The sequence below is a fragment of the Salarias fasciatus genome, chromosome 7 (genome assembly GCF_902148845.1).
Source record: "Salarias fasciatus chromosome 7, fSalaFa1.1, whole genome shotgun sequence".
Taxonomy (NCBI): Eukaryota; Metazoa; Chordata; class Actinopteri; order Blenniiformes; family Blenniidae; genus Salarias; species Salarias fasciatus.
The window spans coordinates 6,805,021-6,824,071 of NC_043751.1; the positions used below are offsets into that span (position 1 = coordinate 6,805,021).

At 43.3% G+C, this 19,051-nt stretch overlaps 1 protein-coding gene across 1 annotated transcript in view; it reads left to right on the top strand.

The window, feature by feature from the left end:
- The window catches only part of LOC115391525 (solute carrier family 23 member 2), a 54,458-nt gene that overhangs the window by 17,055 nt on the left and 18,352 nt on the right, over window positions 1-19,051 (top strand). Inside the window, exons 3-8 of the mRNA XM_030095797.1 lie at window positions 6,221-6,378; window positions 8,374-8,557; window positions 10,001-10,182; window positions 13,403-13,520; window positions 15,800-15,956; window positions 18,481-18,734. Coding sequence (XP_029951657.1) covers window positions 6,221-6,378; window positions 8,374-8,557; window positions 10,001-10,182; window positions 13,403-13,520; window positions 15,800-15,956; window positions 18,481-18,734 — 1,053 coding nt within the window. The remainder of the gene's footprint in view (window positions 1-6,220; window positions 6,379-8,373; window positions 8,558-10,000; window positions 10,183-13,402; window positions 13,521-15,799; window positions 15,957-18,480; window positions 18,735-19,051) is intronic.

Here is a 19,051-nt window from a genome sequence, read left to right on the forward strand (position 1 = left end):
TCAGGAACGCCAAAGGTTCGGTGAAGAGAGCCTTGTTTGAGGATCACAGTGAAGCTTCTGGCACCGTGGCTGTAATCAACAGTTCTTCTGCACAAGCTGATGCACACGGACGGCGTTTGAATCCAAAGTGATGAAAATGGTCCGTGTTCCCTGTAATAACAGTCCAATTTCATCGTATCTCCATGCAGATGTCTGTGTTCATGTTTATAGAGTATTGCTCTAGTTTTCCCACCTGCTGAAAAATAGTTAATCGTTTCTGTGTAAACTGATATTTTTTTCAAACGCTGCTGTGTGAATGAGAAACTTGAAATGCTGTGACGTAACCAGACTCCAATGTGCTTCACAGTCTACTTTAGCCTGGATTTACCAACTTGACATTTCAGAAACAAGAACAAATCAGTCAATATTTTATAATGACCACCTATTAATGCCAAACTCCTGAATCAAGAACTGTATTACACAGGTCCGAAATCAGTTCCCCGTTTTCACCTCAGCTTCTTATAACAGCCTCAGTACTTTTATTTCAGTTGTTGGCAACTTGGACGTGAGTCTGACACATCAGATCCAGAAGATAAAAGAAACCTCGCTGGAAGAGAAATCCTGTCTTCAGTATTCAGTGTGCTGGTTTTTTGAACTCCGTGTTCAGACAATGAAATAAAGACAACATCAGAAAGTCATGAATTAATTTCAGACTCGATTTTGCATCAAGCTGGTAAATTAGTTACAAAGAATTTCTAGTTGGTTGTGTGTCAGCATTTTATAAACTGAAGTGTGTTTTCTTTTATTAATTTTACTCTTCAGTCATTCACCCTGTTTGAACTAGTGAGAGAGTTGGGGGAACGAAATGAATGTCTTTAATTTGTGCTGAATACATTTCAAACTTCAAAGCTTATCAAGCTGTGATAAGTAAGGCCTGGCTCGCTGTTTTTCATCAGTATTGAGCTTTGTACAACATTCACGATGAAAAAATGTAGTCCTGTTGTGTTTGGTTTTGTTTGTTCCTGCTGGAATATCTTTGAAAGCAATCATTCACTTTTGAAATCTGAAAAATGAAAGTTATTGGTAATAAAATTCCTGGTATCGACACGGCTGTCACATTAATCATCATACACTGTTGTCTATGTGTGTGAAGTATGACTACTGGACAAAAGGCCAAAAACGGTGTGACTCCATGGAAATGGGGAAAAACGCATCTCCTTCCATGTAGACGGCGGAAACGCTGCCGTCTGGTGAATAGTTCTGCACATGCTCGAGCAGAACGACAACAGTGTTTTTCCTCCAGAGTCTCATGCCTCCCTGTTTAGATTCTTTTGGGACTTGGTAGCTTTAGTGTTTGCCCAACATGAAATCCAGCATCTACCTAAAGCCAAAGCAAAAATGAAAACCGCTGCATTTTCACTTGAAACGTTGTGTAAATGGAACCTTCAGCTGGCCATCGTCATTACCTTTATAAACAACCTCTTAATACAGACCATGATCTAAAGCCAACTTTGTGTCGAGGGTTCCTGATTGAAAAGGCTCGGTTCGAGGATCTAAAGCTGCTTGCTGGCTCATGGCTCACACCTCAATGCCTGCTTCAACAGCTGTATGCAACATTTTAAAACACAGTGGGAAATGGGCCAGCGAGCGATGTAGAGAAGCTGTGATGCGATGTCTGTTAAAACCTGGCTGCTGAGCCAGTTACAGACAAGTGAGAGGCAGTAACTCCACTCTGCAGGAAGTCTCTGTAAATATCTTAGATGTGGGCCAACTGGAAGGGGTTTCCATGCTGCGTATGGCATTAGGATTCTCCACAAACTTTAAAATCTAGTTCTTCAGCTGTGATCGACCGAGACTTGAAGCAAAAATCAGATGAGGATTTCAGACTTGGATGCAAATGAGTTTTATTCCTACAACAGGCAAAACTCAGTCCTGGACCAGATCAAGACTGATTTTACAATGTTTCCACTGCCTTTTATATGATTTCTCAGTCCAACCCAAGAAGTATTTATCCGCCCATTTTTATTTTTGGACCACCCACAAAAAAATGGTGTCTATAAAAGTCTCTTTTGCAGAGTCCCTCCCCTCTATTACCCTGTTTCAGTTTTATATTGATGTACGTACCCGCTGAAGGAGGGGATTTCCTCTCTCACCACCTTGTGTCTTCTTCTGTCCTTATTTTTCCCCTCTTTTAGCCGATGGTGAGACAGTGGTGAGACGAGTGTCTTAATTTGTCAGCCGTTGGTCGTTGCTCATCATGAAACGCCTGCTGGAATTCATTGAAGACAGAAATGATTTGAAAAAAGGAAGAATCATATTCTTTAAAACTTCTGATGACAATGTTAACTCAAAGGTTTACGTTCATTTTGACTAAAAATATCCAAAAATGAAAAGGTGCATGAAAATATGAAGAGAGGCAGAAAGGCTGAAAGGTCATGAGAGTAACAAGTGATCTGAACTTTTAAGTGTTCTGCAGACATAGCAAGAAATCAGTGACACAAAGGTAGCTGCGCTGTTTTGTCTGAAAAGATTAAAGACAGATTTATTGGTTTTCCAAAGAATTCCGGGGTTATGCCAGATTCCCATGGACAGGACGTCCTGACTTTTCATTTTTTCATGTTTTGCATCAACACTCCAAACCACTGTATGATTAAAAAAAGACAAAAAAAAAAAAAAAACAACAACTGCAGGTTATCACAAACCCAGAGTACAGCTTGTTATAAAAGGTTAGTTCTCATAAAAACAGAGGGAGGCGCAATTCTCAGGCCCTATTATCTACGCCCTGTTGTTATTTGGGAAAGAAACACTTACGTAAATGAGTAAAATAAAGTAAAATGACACCATTTCCATGCTAACCACCTCGGAGCTACTGGACAGATGTGGAGGCTGTAATTCCGATCATGTTAAAGTGCTTGCTGCCGTTCCTCAGCCGCTCTGCATGAGCGCCAGAGGGCGTCGGGTTTACCACCCTCATTTTATTTAGTCCAAATCGGAGCAGTTATCGATGCGGTCTGGCCGGTTTACAGCTGTCTGTTTATTTTCTTCACAGTCTCCAGAATTCTTCACTCTGTCTTTATAAACTTCGACACACTTTAACTCCGGCTGAGGGAAACAACGACATCAATACTCTGAATATGAGGTTATTCAGACACCTGTAAATATCTATAATGTAAAGTCTGTTGATGGGAGCCTTTCAGAGATCTCTTGTTTATCAGATCCCTCTAATGAATAAACAGTTGATCGATCTTTATTTTTCCAATCTGAATCCAATCAGGCGTCTTTGGAGTTGTCAAGCAAAATATTTAGTTTCCACATGGAGCTGTCTTTAAGGATGATTTAGCCGCTATTCTCTGTGTTCCTGCTTCAAAAGCACGGTGCTGTGGACACTTGTAGCTCGCTCTGTTAGCTTGGCAAAGAGAAAAAGTTTTCACACTGTACAAAATAAAAAAATGAACAGATGAACAAATCATAATATTGGTTAGACACACCAGCCAACCAGAAAATAGACAAACTCCTTCTGGCACATTTCTGTCTTCTCCTTCAGGTGAAGGTGAATAAGAGAGGCGTGTGATTAACAGCAGGAGACGTGAGAACATAATGCTCCTGGCTCATGGCAGATTACTTGACGGCGGCAACAAGATGTAATAAATTAACAAGTTTATTTATCGCAGCTCTGCTCTGCCAAGCGAGGTGATGATGGGGTGTAGAAAGTTCGATCGTCTGGAAACAAAGTGAGAATGAGAAGAACATGGTAATCCTTAAGCCAGATCTGAATCATTCCAGCCCAAAAGTTCTCACACACCAGTGTGTTTGTGTCACTATCAGTGTGCACAGAGTCTGCAGGCTTTGAGAGGAACAGATTATGGAATTGGGAACCAAAAATAAATAAATATATGTATTCCATTAAAGTACATGGAACAATGTTTAGCCTCCCGGCTGTTTCATTTTTGCCTCTGCTTCAGTGTCATATTGACACCAACGCATTTACCAGCTGATGAACAAGCAGCTTCATCTAGCTGCTGTTATCCTCATTAACAGTACTGTTTACTCAGTGAACATTTCAGACTGAAAACTACTGTCACTTAGTAAACAAAACAGTTTATGCAGCTCTTTCTTTATTTTTGTATTTGTGTAAGATAAAAAAAAAAAAAAATCCCCTGGTTTTGGCTGCACTAACTCATCAATACTGGCGCTACACTCAGATTTCCCATCGGTGGCTAAATGTCCCAGTTTATATATACAGAGTTTGTGATATAAAGACAATTATTATTATCATTACAAACTGTGATCAGATTCATGAAAACTAATCCAGCTGATTGACCGTTGGTTTTGGACTGTATTATTATTATTTATTTATTTATGTTTTTGGAGGAAACATCAGTTTTGTGCTCCTGACTGATGCAGACGATGAACATGGACCGGGACCAGAGACTCTGCACGAACTAACACACCCTGAATTTCTTACTGTTGGCATTCGGTTCTTCGCTTTGGTTGAGCAGCTTTCATTCAAAAAGCTCCTTCACAGCGCTCATGGTTTTACTTTCTCCCTTTGAAAATTCTAAATAGTGCCACCTGATTCTGGAATATCTCTGGTTTTCAGTGTCTCTGCTTAAGGGAAATATTTCTTGAGAGAAACACACTGAGCCAGCCACGAGCCTCCATCACTGTCAACAAGTGACCATGAGTAACTATAAATAATCTGGCACATTACTTTAATTCTGTAGTATTTAGATTAACTCTCCTTTTCCATACCTCTCCCGGCGCTGCTGGTGCGTCCTGTAAACACTGAGTGTTTACACAGCTGAAAGGTGGAAACTTTGTGTCGGTGTTTGATGTGAACGAGGCGGTGGTAGTGAGCCATCTTTCACGAGGAGCCCTCCTCACTACCGTGTGCCGTGAACCTGACCCTGGACATCTGCTGTTGACATGTGAGACTTATAAGATGGAAAATACTCTCATAAATCCCGCAAGATCTATCAACATCTGTCTTGAATTCATTTTTTTTCTCTCTTTTCTTGCCTTTTTTTCTCCACTCGTTGTTTTAAATTCTTTGGAATTAATAGCACGCCTGACCACCACGACCACCTCCCCTGTCAGCCCTGTCAGCACACACACATTCCCACATTCCCCTCTCGGGATGGTCAAGCTTTGCATTTAAGATGTCGAGTATCATGAGAATATCATGCTTGACCGCAAACTTCACGTTACCGCCATTTCCCAGCGCTGCCAGAAACACATGAACCAGAATCCACACCGAGAGGCCCTCAGCATATATTGACATCGCAACGATGAGTCAGAATAGTTCATCAGAATTTGCGTTATTAGCTTTTGTTGCATTTTGTGTGTTATTTTTCAGTACTCTGAGCCGGGCTCCCAAGGCAAAACTTGTTGCTAATGTCTCCAAACGTGTGTGATTTTATTACAAAATCAGACAACAGCACCCAAAGCGGTGGCAAAATGAGATTATATTTACAACACTGACGTGCATATGTGAAACTTTTCTGAAATGAAAGCCAAGAAATTGATGCATTTTCAACTGAAATATTGTCATTTAAATGAGACTTAAGTGTCAAACGTGACTGGAACTTTGAAAACAACTTGCCGCATTTGATCCTGACTGATCTTTAAAGATGACAGTATGACTACATTAAGACGTTTCTCTGAATATCTTATGGTCAAAACCTGCAAAGGTTACAGTGACAAATGCAGTAGAATACAGGGAAATGTTCAAAAACCATTTCCTCCATTTGTGACCAGTCGTGTAGTGATCCTTAGATAAGGAGCAATAAGCTAGGTTTTGTTGCATTCTATTTAAAGCAGCCCAGATATACTTTTATTTTTTTGGGAAAACGATGACTATTTAGTGAATATCCACCCATGGCAGTGTAATGCAGCAACCACAGCATGGTGGAGGCACCATCATGCTCTGGGCGTGTGTTTTCCTGTCTCTGGTGATGGAGATGTTGAAATTGTTGAAATTTACCAACACGTTTCACATTTTCAGAAATCTGTCTTGCTGTGTCAGGAAGCTGGGTTTGAAATGAAGCTCACATCAAACAGAAAGAAAACAATATGAATCTCTGACCTTGAAGTCTGAACATGTGTGGCGATAAGCCTCCATTTCATTTATGCGCGTTTCCTAAGTTTCTCTAAATCCATCAGTTCCTCCCCGCTCGTGGCCGGCTCCTCTCCTCCAGTCGTAACACTGCAGAGATGTTCACGCCTGTCGTCTTCCCCGCAGCATTACATCCTGGCTTTCGGCGGCATCATCGCCGTCCCGCTGATACTGGCCGAGCCGCTCTGCATCAAGGACAACAACGTCGCCAAAAGCCAGCTCATCTCCACCATATTCTTTGTGTCTGGGATGTGCACGCTGCTGCAGACGGCTGTTGGAACCAGGTAAGACGACTGATTTAGTTTTGGCTGTATCTGTATCAACTGAATGCTAAGGTTTTCAAAACATTGTAGTCTGTGTGGTTTAATAAAATGTTTTTGTATAAACAGGGCCTGAAACGGTCAATGTGGTAGCTGGTTATACCAATGAAAAAAATCAGATTCCTAAAGTTTGAGCCGTGGAGGTGTGGCAGATGGACAATGAGAGGTGATTTAAAATCATCACACAAAACTGTGGAATTGGTTTTAGTATGAAAATGAGCAGAGATGTATATTCATGAAAACTCAGAGCTGACAAAACAGGGTGATTGAATTCTGTCATTCGTTAATTATCTGACTGATATTCACCCAGTTTTCTCTGGAAGTTAGTTTCCCATTGGAAGATGTGGCTCGAGCCGTCCTAAGCAGACTTCAGGATGGATTCGACTGTAGTGAAGCTTAAATGAGGATCTCTGATCACTTTCATTGAAAGGGGGAAGAAACAGTGTCTCCATATATTTTCTTGATGTCCGGGGGGAATACTGTTAATATCAGACTGCGATGAGTGATTTCTAATCAGTGTTTGTGCATAATTTGTTCCATGTGTTACTTCAGTGTGGGTGAGATGGCGTGGACATTTACAGACTTCTTCTTTCTGCCTTTTGCTGCCAGATTCTGTAAAGAAAACACTCCAACTGAGCAGCTGTGATGGACTGTACAGAACAATGGTTCTGTTGAAAGACATGCAAATTAATTTCTCTTCATCTGGATGCAGAATTAATGTGCACCTCATTTGCATGAATCCCTGTTCATATCGCAGAATAAATGCTCTTCGTCTGGTGTGTCAATCAGGTTTTACATTTTTGAGATGGGTGGCCCTCAGAGAGGTTGAAGACATTTCAGTGGACCTTGGCATTCTTGAGTTTTGAAATGTCTGCAGCGCAGCAATGAAACGGCCTCATAAGGTGTGTGAGTGTGTGTGTGTGTGTGTGTGACACATGCAAAGACTTTAACTCAATACAGGCAACTGCTGTATTTACAGGGAGTTGAGACTCTGGCCACAGTTTGTGTGTGTGTGTGTGTGTGTGTGTGTGTGTGTGTGTGTGTGTGTGTGTGTGTGTTCGTGGTTGGAGTAGCGCTGTGGGTCAGGATTTACAGCAGGTTAAGTGCCAGGTGGACAGTCCTCAGTATCTCACCTGTCCGCCTTTGCTCGAGCTGTCGGCGTTTACAGTTGATGAGCAGTTGTCAGTCGCAGTATTTATGCTCCGGCCAACCTGACAGTCTTTTCAAAGAGCGCCGAGCGGTTCACACGGAGTGTGAGTCAGATTTCTCTCTGTCAGTCTAACACTGATTAAGTTGTAAGATTTACGGGAGTTGGCTTATTTAGTGACTTCACTTTTGCCTGGGATGTGAGATCCCTGTGGGGTTAGTGTTGGGATTGGGGCTTTGATTCCCATAATCCCCTCTAAAGCTGAAGCCTTAACCTTTGTGTTTGGCTTTTTTCAAAATTCCTGTTTATGTGGGAATCGGCACAGCTGTGCAGCTCAGCACAATGCACCGCGGCAACGGTAATGCCTCGGTGTGAGATCTCAACCTACACAGTTTGGCAAAAAGCTCAAAGGGACCAAGCTGGATCCCAGTAAAACGCTCTGACTTTGAATAATAAGTAACATAATCTTTATTTTTATTGCGCCTTTCACACGATGCACAAGCCCACACAAAGGCACGGAGACGAAAGCACGAGCAAGTGTGTTCGCATTGACGCGACGAAGGAAGAGAAAAGAGTTCTCACTGCTTACACGAGTCCACAGCTCCACGTACGGACATTTAATTTAAATATACAATGCAAACAGCTGAAGTGAAATTTCAACTTTGAGTCTGCAGAATTGTTGGGAAGCATCAATATTGGTGCCAGTGTCGGGTATCAGGTCTGGTGAGCTCATGCCGCTGTAACAGTTGATAACGACTGATCTTTGCATCTCCGTCCCGCTTGGAGCAGCCTAACGTCTCCGTGATCCACAGGCTGCCGATCCTTCAGGGAGGGACCTTCAGCTTCATCACCCCCACCTTGGCCATCCTCGCCCTGCCCAAGTGGCAGTGCCCGTCCCCCAGCGCGCCCGTCATGATGTCCGTGCAGATGCAGAACGGCAGCGGCACGCTGCAGCCGGAGAACTCTGACGAGGTCTGGATGTCACGGATACGTGAGGTACGTTCAAGATCCACCGTCGCAGAATGGAAGAGGATGAAAGCGCGCACAGTGAGGATGGAAACGTGCAATCTCTCTTTAACACGAGCCAAAAAAAAAAAAATACACATAAATATGACTGTCGTCGACTGAGTTTGTAATCTAGCTGCTCATGTAAGCACACTGATCTGATATAAACACTCCTTTGAAGTGTCTTTCCCAGCGATATAAAGCCTCTCAGTGTCTGCTGTCTCTGCATGCCATGCAGATGATGGTGGGACTGATTGAGCAGCACAAACACCTGGATGCCTACAAATTTCTGTTTTTTCATGGACACAATGAAAAATGTTGCTCCCTGGAAGCCCTTCTCAAAAACATCAGTTTTCACGTAAACAAGCTGCGAAAATGCAACTAATATTTGATGCTTTCACTTGAAAACTATCTGTGAACACACCAGGAGGCCTGCTGAAAAGAGTTTATGAAAGGTAAGTTTTCTAAAGTGATGCAGCAGAGAGCTGGAGAAAGTTACTGGGCAAGGATAAGATAAGAAAGAAAGAAAGAAAGAAAGAAAGGAGACAGACGATCAAGCTGGATTGTTTTTACTGGCAACTGAACTATAAAACTAGCGAAACCCAGGAGGATATAGACTGGGAGTCTGGGGGAAAACTTAATTTTTTAATCTACTGAAGTTTGACCGCTAAAGTCCGAGCGTTTACAGAAAGTCTCGTTTTCACCATTTCACACGACGACAGAAAGCAAGCGTTTTTGAAAAGTTCCACCTTGGGAGCTGTTCTCAAAAAATTGTGCTTTCACTGACTCCGAGCTCCGTTGTCGAGTGAACAGACAACAAAATTCAACGGAAGTTTTCTCCTGAAATGATTGTGAACGGGTCCTCTCTGCAGTTGATGCTCGTCATTTCTGAAGGCCATCCCGTCTGTGACTCTGACTCAGCATGGGAACCTGAAGTATTTAAATTCTAGCCTGTCTTTATTGATGGGATCTGCTGCTTGTCAGCACACACACCTTCATTCAGTCGCAGATGTTCCAGAGTGGCATTTATTAGCCGGTCCTGCCTTCAAATGCCTCGACTTCAGGAGATCAATGGCGCTCTGCTGGTGCAAGTCTCAACCAATCTGAATACTTGCTTGCAGAAAAGTATTTCATTTGATTTATGACTTGATGGAGTCTGCAGTGGGAGTGTGAGTGGGATTAGTTCTTTATTTTTCTGACTGAGAGCCACATATGAGGAACCATAAATCCGTCTGTGGCAGGGAAAATTCAAAGCCATCTGGGTGGATTGGTCAATTTTTATTCAATTCAATTCAGCTTTATTGATACCAGGTACAATACAATTATTTCTCAGCACTTTCACATAGAAGAATTCCACATGAGGAAAGCATAAGTGACTATGGGAAAGAAAAACCGTTTTCTCCCATTTGTCTCTGTCTTTCTCCCCGTGCACAGATCCAGGGAGCCATCCTGGTGTCGTCTCTGCTCCAGATCGTCCTCGGCTTCTCCGGCCTGGTGGGCCTGGTGCTCAGATTCATTGGTCCCCTGGCTATCGCTCCAACCATCAACCTCATCGGCCTGTCGCTGTTCATTGAAGCCGGAAAGAAGTCCGGGGGCCACTGGGGAATTGCTGCTCTGTGAGTTGGATTTCAGTCCATTGAAGTGGGTCTCCTGAGACCTGCAAAGTGTCTAAAACCATTTTTCATCCTTTTCATTTCTATTTGTCCTTTGGTTGTAGATGAGGAGTGGTCTATAATACCAAGATTGTTAGTGCTCAGTTTGTATTTCTAAATTTAAAGAGTGACTAGGAAGGATATCCTGTACCGATATGCCAAAATAAAAATAAATCAATAAAAAGGAAGAATCACAAAGAAAAAAAGAATACCATCCTTCATTATTAACATTGGAGGTGAACAACAAGAAGAACTGAGATCCCAAAGTGAATACTGGGTTTAGTAAAGTGTTCACACCCTTCCAGGGCCCAGCTACAGAACGGCATCCCTGGAGGGCACGACCCCAAAAACAGCGCTGCTTGTTAACGCCGCAGGATAGAATGAAATCAAACAATGGGACAGGAGGCAGCGGGGAGCGCAGACAAGGCTGGAAACACCATCTTACCACACCAGCAGGCAAACGCACACACACAGATGAGCTTTCAGCAGAGCGTCCACGCAGACCCAGCTGCCCAGCGCACCACGGCGAGGGAGGAAGGTCTCATACACACAAACACATGAGCGAAGGAGAAGGCATGAAGCCTCGTCAGGGCTGCAGTCCCAACGGATGCCACACCAAGAAGTTGCACAAGCCAAGCTGCAGGAGATGAGCGGACTGGACGGGGGGAGAACGGAGGTCTGGGCTCACCTGCTGACCTGATGGACACGCTGCTGGTCCACTGCTCCACCTGTGACCAGAGACGATCTGGACACGGCCGCCGGTAACGGTGACGCGTTCAGGGAAATATCAAATGCATGTATGCTGAATAACATTAGAGGCACACACTCAGTCTTTTTTATTAGATCATTCTGCCATCAGTCCCTGTTTGATATTATGGTCGTCAGGATGAAGGTTTCGCTTCTAATGATTAATGTTTCCATTCCCTGGTGGATGTTTAAGAATAACAGTGACAGCTAAAATCCTGCATGTCCAAACAGAACATTGCTTGTCTTCTAGTGTGTGTGTGGGTCTGTTCACATTGCTGCATCTCATTATATATTACAGCATAATAAGATACAGTCAAGGGAAACAAACGATATTCCCCCCCCCAAAAAAAATAAAAAATCTTCTGGCTGTTTCCAACCAATTTGTTTCTCTATCAAAGTAGTGACATCCACTGTCTGAATCCACTTAAGCTCAACATCTGCGCTGACTGTAAGTCGTTCTTCCAGAAAGTGTTTTTTTTTTTTGATGTCCCTAACCCACACTGAGAAATCTGTCTTCATTTACCGCTGCCATCTCCGCATAATGCAGACTAAAGCCATTACATCGAGTAATCCTTGTGGGTTTTAAAAGGTCCTGTGCATCCACCCCCTGGTGCCATATATGGATGGTAATCAGTCATATCCTATTTAGCCTCAGTGGCCCATTCCTCCCTCCTCCCCACCTCGCAAGACATCCAGCCGCTTATCAGAGCTCTGGCACGTACGTACGATTCGGAGGCGTTTAGTAAAAACTGTAGCAGTTACTTTAACAGTGTCACAAAGTGGAAAAAAAAAAAAAAAAAAAAAAACAATGTATCAAGACAATTGTATGAAATATAGCTTCATGGAAGCTATGGATAAAAATTAGAGCTGAATGTATCTTTCGGGGTGAACGAAGCCGAAGTGAAGCCAGTCCACCAAACTCCCGACGGTGTGGAAACACTGTTGCCACAGGAGCGTTTTCTCAACAACGCACAAGGATAAACACATGGATGAAAAGATATACCAGCACAGCTCGACATCATTCAGGCCTGTCCTGTATGCTTTCATGCTTTATGTGATGTTTTTGTCAGATATGCTTGATGGAACCAGAATCTAAGCACAGACTGAGTCAGACTAACTTTGATTTAAGTGAAACGAACCGTGGCGCTGATATTATTCCCTCACATGGCAACAACTGAACTCCTGGTAGCTTATAAACACAAACAGCGTGTCTGTAAAGCTGTCGGTGGTGCTGAACACCAGGAAACAAAAGACAAATGCTGCTCAGCGTCGGCTTTTACAAAAGAAAACTGTCGTCTGTCAACTCTTAACTTTCTTTTGTTTTGTTGAGCCAAAAAAAGGAGTTTAAAATGCATTCTTTGCATGATGTTGACCGGACACTTGCTTTGTTGGTTGCAGTGATGAAAAGTGTTGCCAGATGATGACTTTGAAAGGTTTTCATAGCTCAACTGCTCTGTTTTAAATTCAACATTAGTTTTCCCAGATCCTGATTCTCAGCTAATTTCATTCCATGTGAAGGATCAATCATGACAAACACTGCCATCAGCTTGATTGGGTTCCACCGTCAGAACCTTACTTTGTCTGTTATTTATAATTCTTTGTTTCTTTTTGATTGTCTTTTCTTTTTTTTTTTTTTTTTTTTATAAATCCTACTTCTCAATATTTCACAGATACATTAAGGTTTGAAAATGTTGGCCAACATATACATACATGTTTCATATACTGGGGAACATTGTTTTATATTATTGTGTTCATTTCATACCTGATCCCACCCTGTCTGCTGGAAATGTTACTTTATTCCAGCTGAAATAGACAAGCCCATCCATCACATCCTCCATCATCTCCCCAGTATCACACCACCGTCTCCCGTGTCTTTTTTCTCATCTCTGACCTGAATAAAACCAGATTGCCTCCTGCTGTTTTAGCGCCAGACATCCAGCTAAGTGTTTAGCTTGACGTTGCTGCTGCTGTGGTTCACCGAGTGCGACCGGCCGTCCCGCTACACTGAAAATATTTCATTTAGATCTGACGGTACTTGCTCGTATCTGGTTTTTTAGCTGTTTGGGTTTTTTGATCTTGGCAAAAGAAGCTTCACCAACCTGCAGACGCTCCCATCCCAGAAATTACATATGACGATGGATGTCTCGAACAGCGTCTCCAGCCCAGTGGACGTTGTTTTTAGTCACAGCGTGAAAAGGCAGAGGCCCTGTCATTACGTCCTGATAGCAGCTTACACTCTCTCTTACACGCAGGCTTTTCCAGAACCATGCATTGTGTGTCTGCACGCTGTGCTCGATGACATGTTTTCGCTCGTTCTGATTGTGATGTATGGATGTGCTGCACATGTGTCGGTACAATCTGACTGTAGGTGAATTCTGAGCCTGGAGGGGAGCGAGAGCGACGGAATCACCCTGTCCTGTCTCGTATGTTCCCACAGCACGGTCTGCCTGATCCTCCTCTTCTCCCAGTATCTCAGCAAAGTCGAGGTCCCAATGATCGCCTACAAGGACAAGAAGTGGAAGGTCTTCCAGTATCCGCTCTTCAAGCTCTTCTCTGTGAGTCGGTCAATTCCCACAGGTGTCACGCAAACTGCTTCATGCTGCTTTTCCTTTACTGTGGGAAGGAGGATAAAGAATGATTGATGCCGCATTAAACCAGTTTATGATATCAGTGTTCTTCGTCAAAACTCCAATCTGCACTCTTTTGAAGGCGACATCTGGACACATATCATATTATGTCCATGAAATAAAATGCTTTAAAATGCATTTTTAATCTAAAGAAAAACCTGCACATCTGTGGTTTTACAATGCACTTATCTCATTCTTACTTTCATCCTATATTGCAGCAAAATACACATTAAAACACTGAAGTTTCGCAATCTGCATGAACTGAGCGACTTATCTGAGAGGAGAAAAAAAGATCTGAAAGTAATATGTTTGTGACTGATCTCGCCATGTCTGCATGCCGGCTTGAGAGAGGAGTAACACCTGGGGATGTGTGCACGTGAAAAGCTCAGGTCAAGAACTCCAAGAGCAGTTCTAATGGATGGCGTGAAAATAAATCAGTGGGAACATGTGGAAACATTCTGAAGGAGGTAAATGTTTGTGGTTTCATGCTACATTAGGAAGATTTTACATTTTTCTTGAAACAGACACATACGTATATATCCAGTCACATTTTAACTGTGAACAGGGTGGAGGCCGGGGGGCGGGGGGCGACCAAACTTCAGAAAATGAAGCATTTCTTGGCTCGACCTTACACCTTGTCCTTAAAACCACAAATACTGCTAATCAAGATGATGGATCCCTTTGAATATCATCAGGGGAGACGATGTAAAACAAAAAAAAAAAAAAAAAAAAAAAAAAAAAAAAGAGGGAAAGCCTCATTTTTGCAAAGAGAACAAATTTGGCTCCAGCCGAACTTTATTTACTGCTGTAAGGTGAACAGTGTGTGTGTGTGTGTGGCATGTGTGTGAGTTTAGACTTCATCATGCGTTCACACTCCTCATACCGTGCTTTTATTTGACGTTTATTTGTTTTGGTTCTCTGATAAACAGCCTTCAATTGATATACTATATCTCCCCCCCGAACGCCCCTGTTTGTTTCAAAAAAGTTCCACGTTTAGTCCAGATGTGCAGAAAAACTATTGACTGAGACCAGATGTGCATAGACAGTACACTACATTTCAGAAGAGTTGTGTTTTTCCTGTTTACAACAGGTTAGATTTGAAAACGTGGCTTTGATTAGGCGATGAGACCTGATCAAGGATATTAAAGAAAAGCTTGACGATGGGGGAGCCAGCAGCCCAAACACCAAGGCCTCTCTGTGGATTTTCTGAATCTCAAACTGTATCAGATACTGCAGGAGAAGGTGATTATTTTCCATTGCAGCTCCTTTTTGGCACTCCCAGTAAAGACTTGTAGACTCCAGGGGAGACTGGCAGACTTTGTGTTTTGGTACAAATTACATTTTCATTAAGGGAGCAGCACGAATAAGTGGGTTTTATAACCTCCGGTCTTCAGCTCAGTCTGACACCGGCAGCGCTTTTCAGCATCTATTATGCTGTGATTTAAATAAAGGAACAAAGGCGGATTAGTATACTTCTCACAAATACACAAGGCAACTTTCAGCCACTGCTGTATAAAGAGCTTAGATGTTTCTAGGCCTTGTTTCAGGAGCTTTTCACTACTTTTTGAACTTTTATAAGAATGGCATGAAAGAAAAGAAAGAACCACAGAGACGGAAACTCTCACAGAGAATTAAATGGGGTTTTTTTTTTAAAGAATGTGCACCTATGTGCTTTAGTGTCGTAACAATGTCTTACAACATAATAAACCATCAATAAATCAAATACACACGGCATAGTTAATGATAGTTTAAATCTCTCTGCCCTGGAGGCACTCTTTGACTGTTCTTCTGCATTCAACGTAAAAGATGAGCAGAAATATTCAAATCCAGGTTCAAACCCTGGTGCCTGAGGCGGAATAAACTAACGTACATGCAGGACTGGATTCATTCATGGGACCTTCAGCCAGCGGCGGTGATAGTGGGCTTGAGATTTAAGGAGAGAAAATAAAATCCAGCGCAGGTTTTCTGCCTCTGACATGACAGGATCCGACTCAGAGACCTTCAGGGTGTGTTAGCGTGACTTCTGAGCAACACAGCATCAACAGCTCTGTCCTGTGATGTGACTGCTGATCAGCGTAATGACTCCTCAATGGACAAATGAACATTTTGTGTGTAAAGGTCCCCATTTTTTAACCCTTTGTAATTAATCTGTATAAATAAATAAATGGATATGTTATGATAGAGCAGAGATCTGTGTGATCCTCCAGGCTTTGTTCGGGATGTGCGGAGGCTGGCTGCTCTGCTTCCTGCTGACCATCTTCGACGTCCTGCCCTCCAAATCTGACGAGTACGGCTTCTCGGCCAGGACCGACATCAGCCTGGATGCCGTGACAAACTCCCCCTGGTTCCACGTGCCGTACCCGGGTAAGTGCGCCGGCCGGCTTCAAACAAGAGATTTGTGGGTCTGAGCTTTCTGCGGAGCGTGTTCCCGACTTGCTTTCTTGTCCCTCCAAACCAATCCCGCACACAGAACTCCAGCATGCCGGACTGGTGGTCATGAATAAGGTCGAAGGTGTACATGTTTCTGCCAAAAGGGCAAACCAGAGCCACATGCGCAGATATAAAGCAGCTGAGCGTGCATTAATTGTGTGAGAGCTTCTCAGTATTGTACTCTGTGAAAGAGAAAGTTCTTCACAGTGAGACTATGGACCGGGAGTCATGAGGCCATTTCCACGGACACAGAGTCTGAGCGTCTCTGAAAAGCTCCTCTTAGTATGTCAAATCTTTGCAATACTACGATGTTGTAATTTCAAAGGTCATCAAGGTTGCAGACATCAGCACAACACCACTGTGGAGCTGTAGTGTCTGGATTATATTATTCTTGGTCGTATCGCCACTTTTCTGAAACAACGATTCAAGATAACTATCATAATGGACAACGACTGGAAGCACAAACAGTTGTCTCAGGCAGCACAAGACTCACTTGAAAAACTAACAGTTTTGCTGCATAAATCAATCAACACGGTGGTCCTTCTGAGACTGTTTATTATCGGAACTGTGCGAACGCTGCTTGTTGTCTCCGCTTCATGTGGTTTCGTGTCGGTCTCATGGAGGCCTTGTCATTTTTGGCAGGCTTGTGCCTCATTATGCTCTCATGTTTGCTATGTTTGTGCGAACCTGCGTGTAAACATCTTACAACACGTGCAGGTGCAGCAGTGGAGCGGTCACATCATTCATTTCCAATCCAGCCACATCGTTCTCCCTCAGTCATTTGATACTTCTCATTACTCCAGCCGCTGCAATTCATGCAGCTTGTCTGCCATGCTTCCTCTTTGACAGCCATCCAACACGAAAACAAACAGAGGCCATTCTGCCGTTTAGCCGAGGTTTGCACAAATTCACTTCAAAAATCTGTCAAAATGTTTTTCTCTTAATAAACCAGCACATCAGAAGATTTTTTTTTTCCAGCCTGCAGTGAAATGGTGTGTTCAGGATGGACTGAAACAGTGTCTTAGCAGTGGTTTCTTCATTGGTCGCTCAGTATTTGCATACAGGACAACAGGACATATGCTGGTATGTCTAAAGTACTCATTTTTGGCTCATGTCCCTGTCAGTAGATTGAGTGCAGTTTTTTGCAAAGTATTGAACGCATATGTCTGTCAGAGGCAATCTGAGGCCGTTTGGACTTCAGAGGACTTTGAAGTGAGGTCGGTTTAATGTGTGTTCTCCCTTTTAGAAAGCGAATGGCTAAATCTGCTTTCAGCATTTTGGGGGTATTTACACATAACAAGCTGTTCGTACATTTAAGCCGATCTGTGAGTCTTAATGAACCCAAGCTTTCTGCAAGTATGCAGGGCAATAAATATTAAAACTCTGGTGAAGGGGTGAACTCTGAAGGGGATTGATGAATGTTTCAGCTCAAGTGAAACATTACTATTCATTCAAATGAAGCTCTATAAATCAAGTGTAATCTCTGGACTTGGACCTCCAGCCGCCCCACCCACGGTGATTTTCAGCCAGGAGCAGCTCCTATTATCTAAAGCTGGCTTAGTGTTACCCCTTTTCCAAACTTTGTCTTTATTGCTAAACACTGAGCAAACAAAGAAATTTAGACTAATTACCAAGAGATTTGGAAAAAAAAAAAAAAAAATAGCAGAAAAACAGTACTGGCCTGTGGAGAATCAGTGGGAATTCTATCAGAATCAGAATGTAGATCAGGGGTGTCAAACATAACACACGTGGGCCAAAACCTGGCCATAAGAGGCTCCAATCTGGCCCGCCAAACCACCAAGCAAATTTTAAGCATTTCATGGAAAACATGGATAATTTAACCAACACATTTCTGAAGAGTTTTTGACAGTAGAGCTACGATATCAGTGGTGCTGCCTGAAACTAGCCTGACAGCCGTGCCGGTCCTGGGAATAAAGAGAGAAAATACTTCCCAAACTGAACGCAGCATGAGCTCTGACAACCAAGAAGAACCAGGATGTGGTGAATCGGAGAGGAGACGAGGACCAGCAGGGCTGCCAGATGTTCTGGTGCATTTTGCAAAGATGCATTTTCTCCTTTTTTCACTTTGAATCACCTGTTGAGGCTGCGAACGTGAGAAAATTATGACACATTTCATCATGTCTGCTCTCAGCACCTGCGGGACCCAGTTCAAAGTTTTGATGTCTTGCAAAATATCATAAAAACAAAATCTCAGCTTGACACGTAGCTCGCTCCAGATGTTTGTCTAACATCTTGTAAACAGCTTCTCCTGGAACCACTAATGAAGCGGCGGTGGGAGAAAATGTAGAATGTGTAAAGTGAAGTGCGTCGGGCTCTCGGGTCAGCCGGTAGCAGCCTGTAAACCCCGGAGTCTGAGTTACTGTGCCGGTCGGAGCCGGGCGAAGCTTTAAGCCTTAAGCCTGTAAGAAACTCCAGAACGCCTGCTCTGCGTCCGCAGGTCAATGGGGTCTTCCCACCGTCAGTCTCTCCTCGGTGTTGGGCATGATGGCGGGAGTCCTGGCGTCCACCATGGAGTCCATCGGGGACTACTACGCCTGTGCCCGGCTGTCCGGTGCCCCTCCGCCCCCCACCCACGCCATCAACCGAGGGATCGCCGTGGAGGGCATTGGCTGCATCCTGGCCGCGTTGTGGGGCACCGGGAACGGCACCACCTCCTACAGTCAAAACATCGCCGCACTGGGAATCACAAAGGTACAGAGAGGCTTCCTGAAGGTGTCACGACTTATTTAACAAGTTTGTTGCTATTGCTGCCTTCACAGGAAAGATGATCCAATCAAATGTTCCAATGAACACACTCTGTCAGTCCATACGGCTGCAGGCAGGCGAGTCGACAGACCTCAGGAAGGAAGCTTTAAGAATCCTTAACCGCATTACCCAGAAATTCCCAGTTTGGGATTAATAAAGCAACACTCTATGCTCTCTCTCTCTCTACGCTCTACATTATTGAAATATAATGTGTTCTGTAGTACTTCTTCACACCATTTTTAAATATTGCACCAGAAACTAAA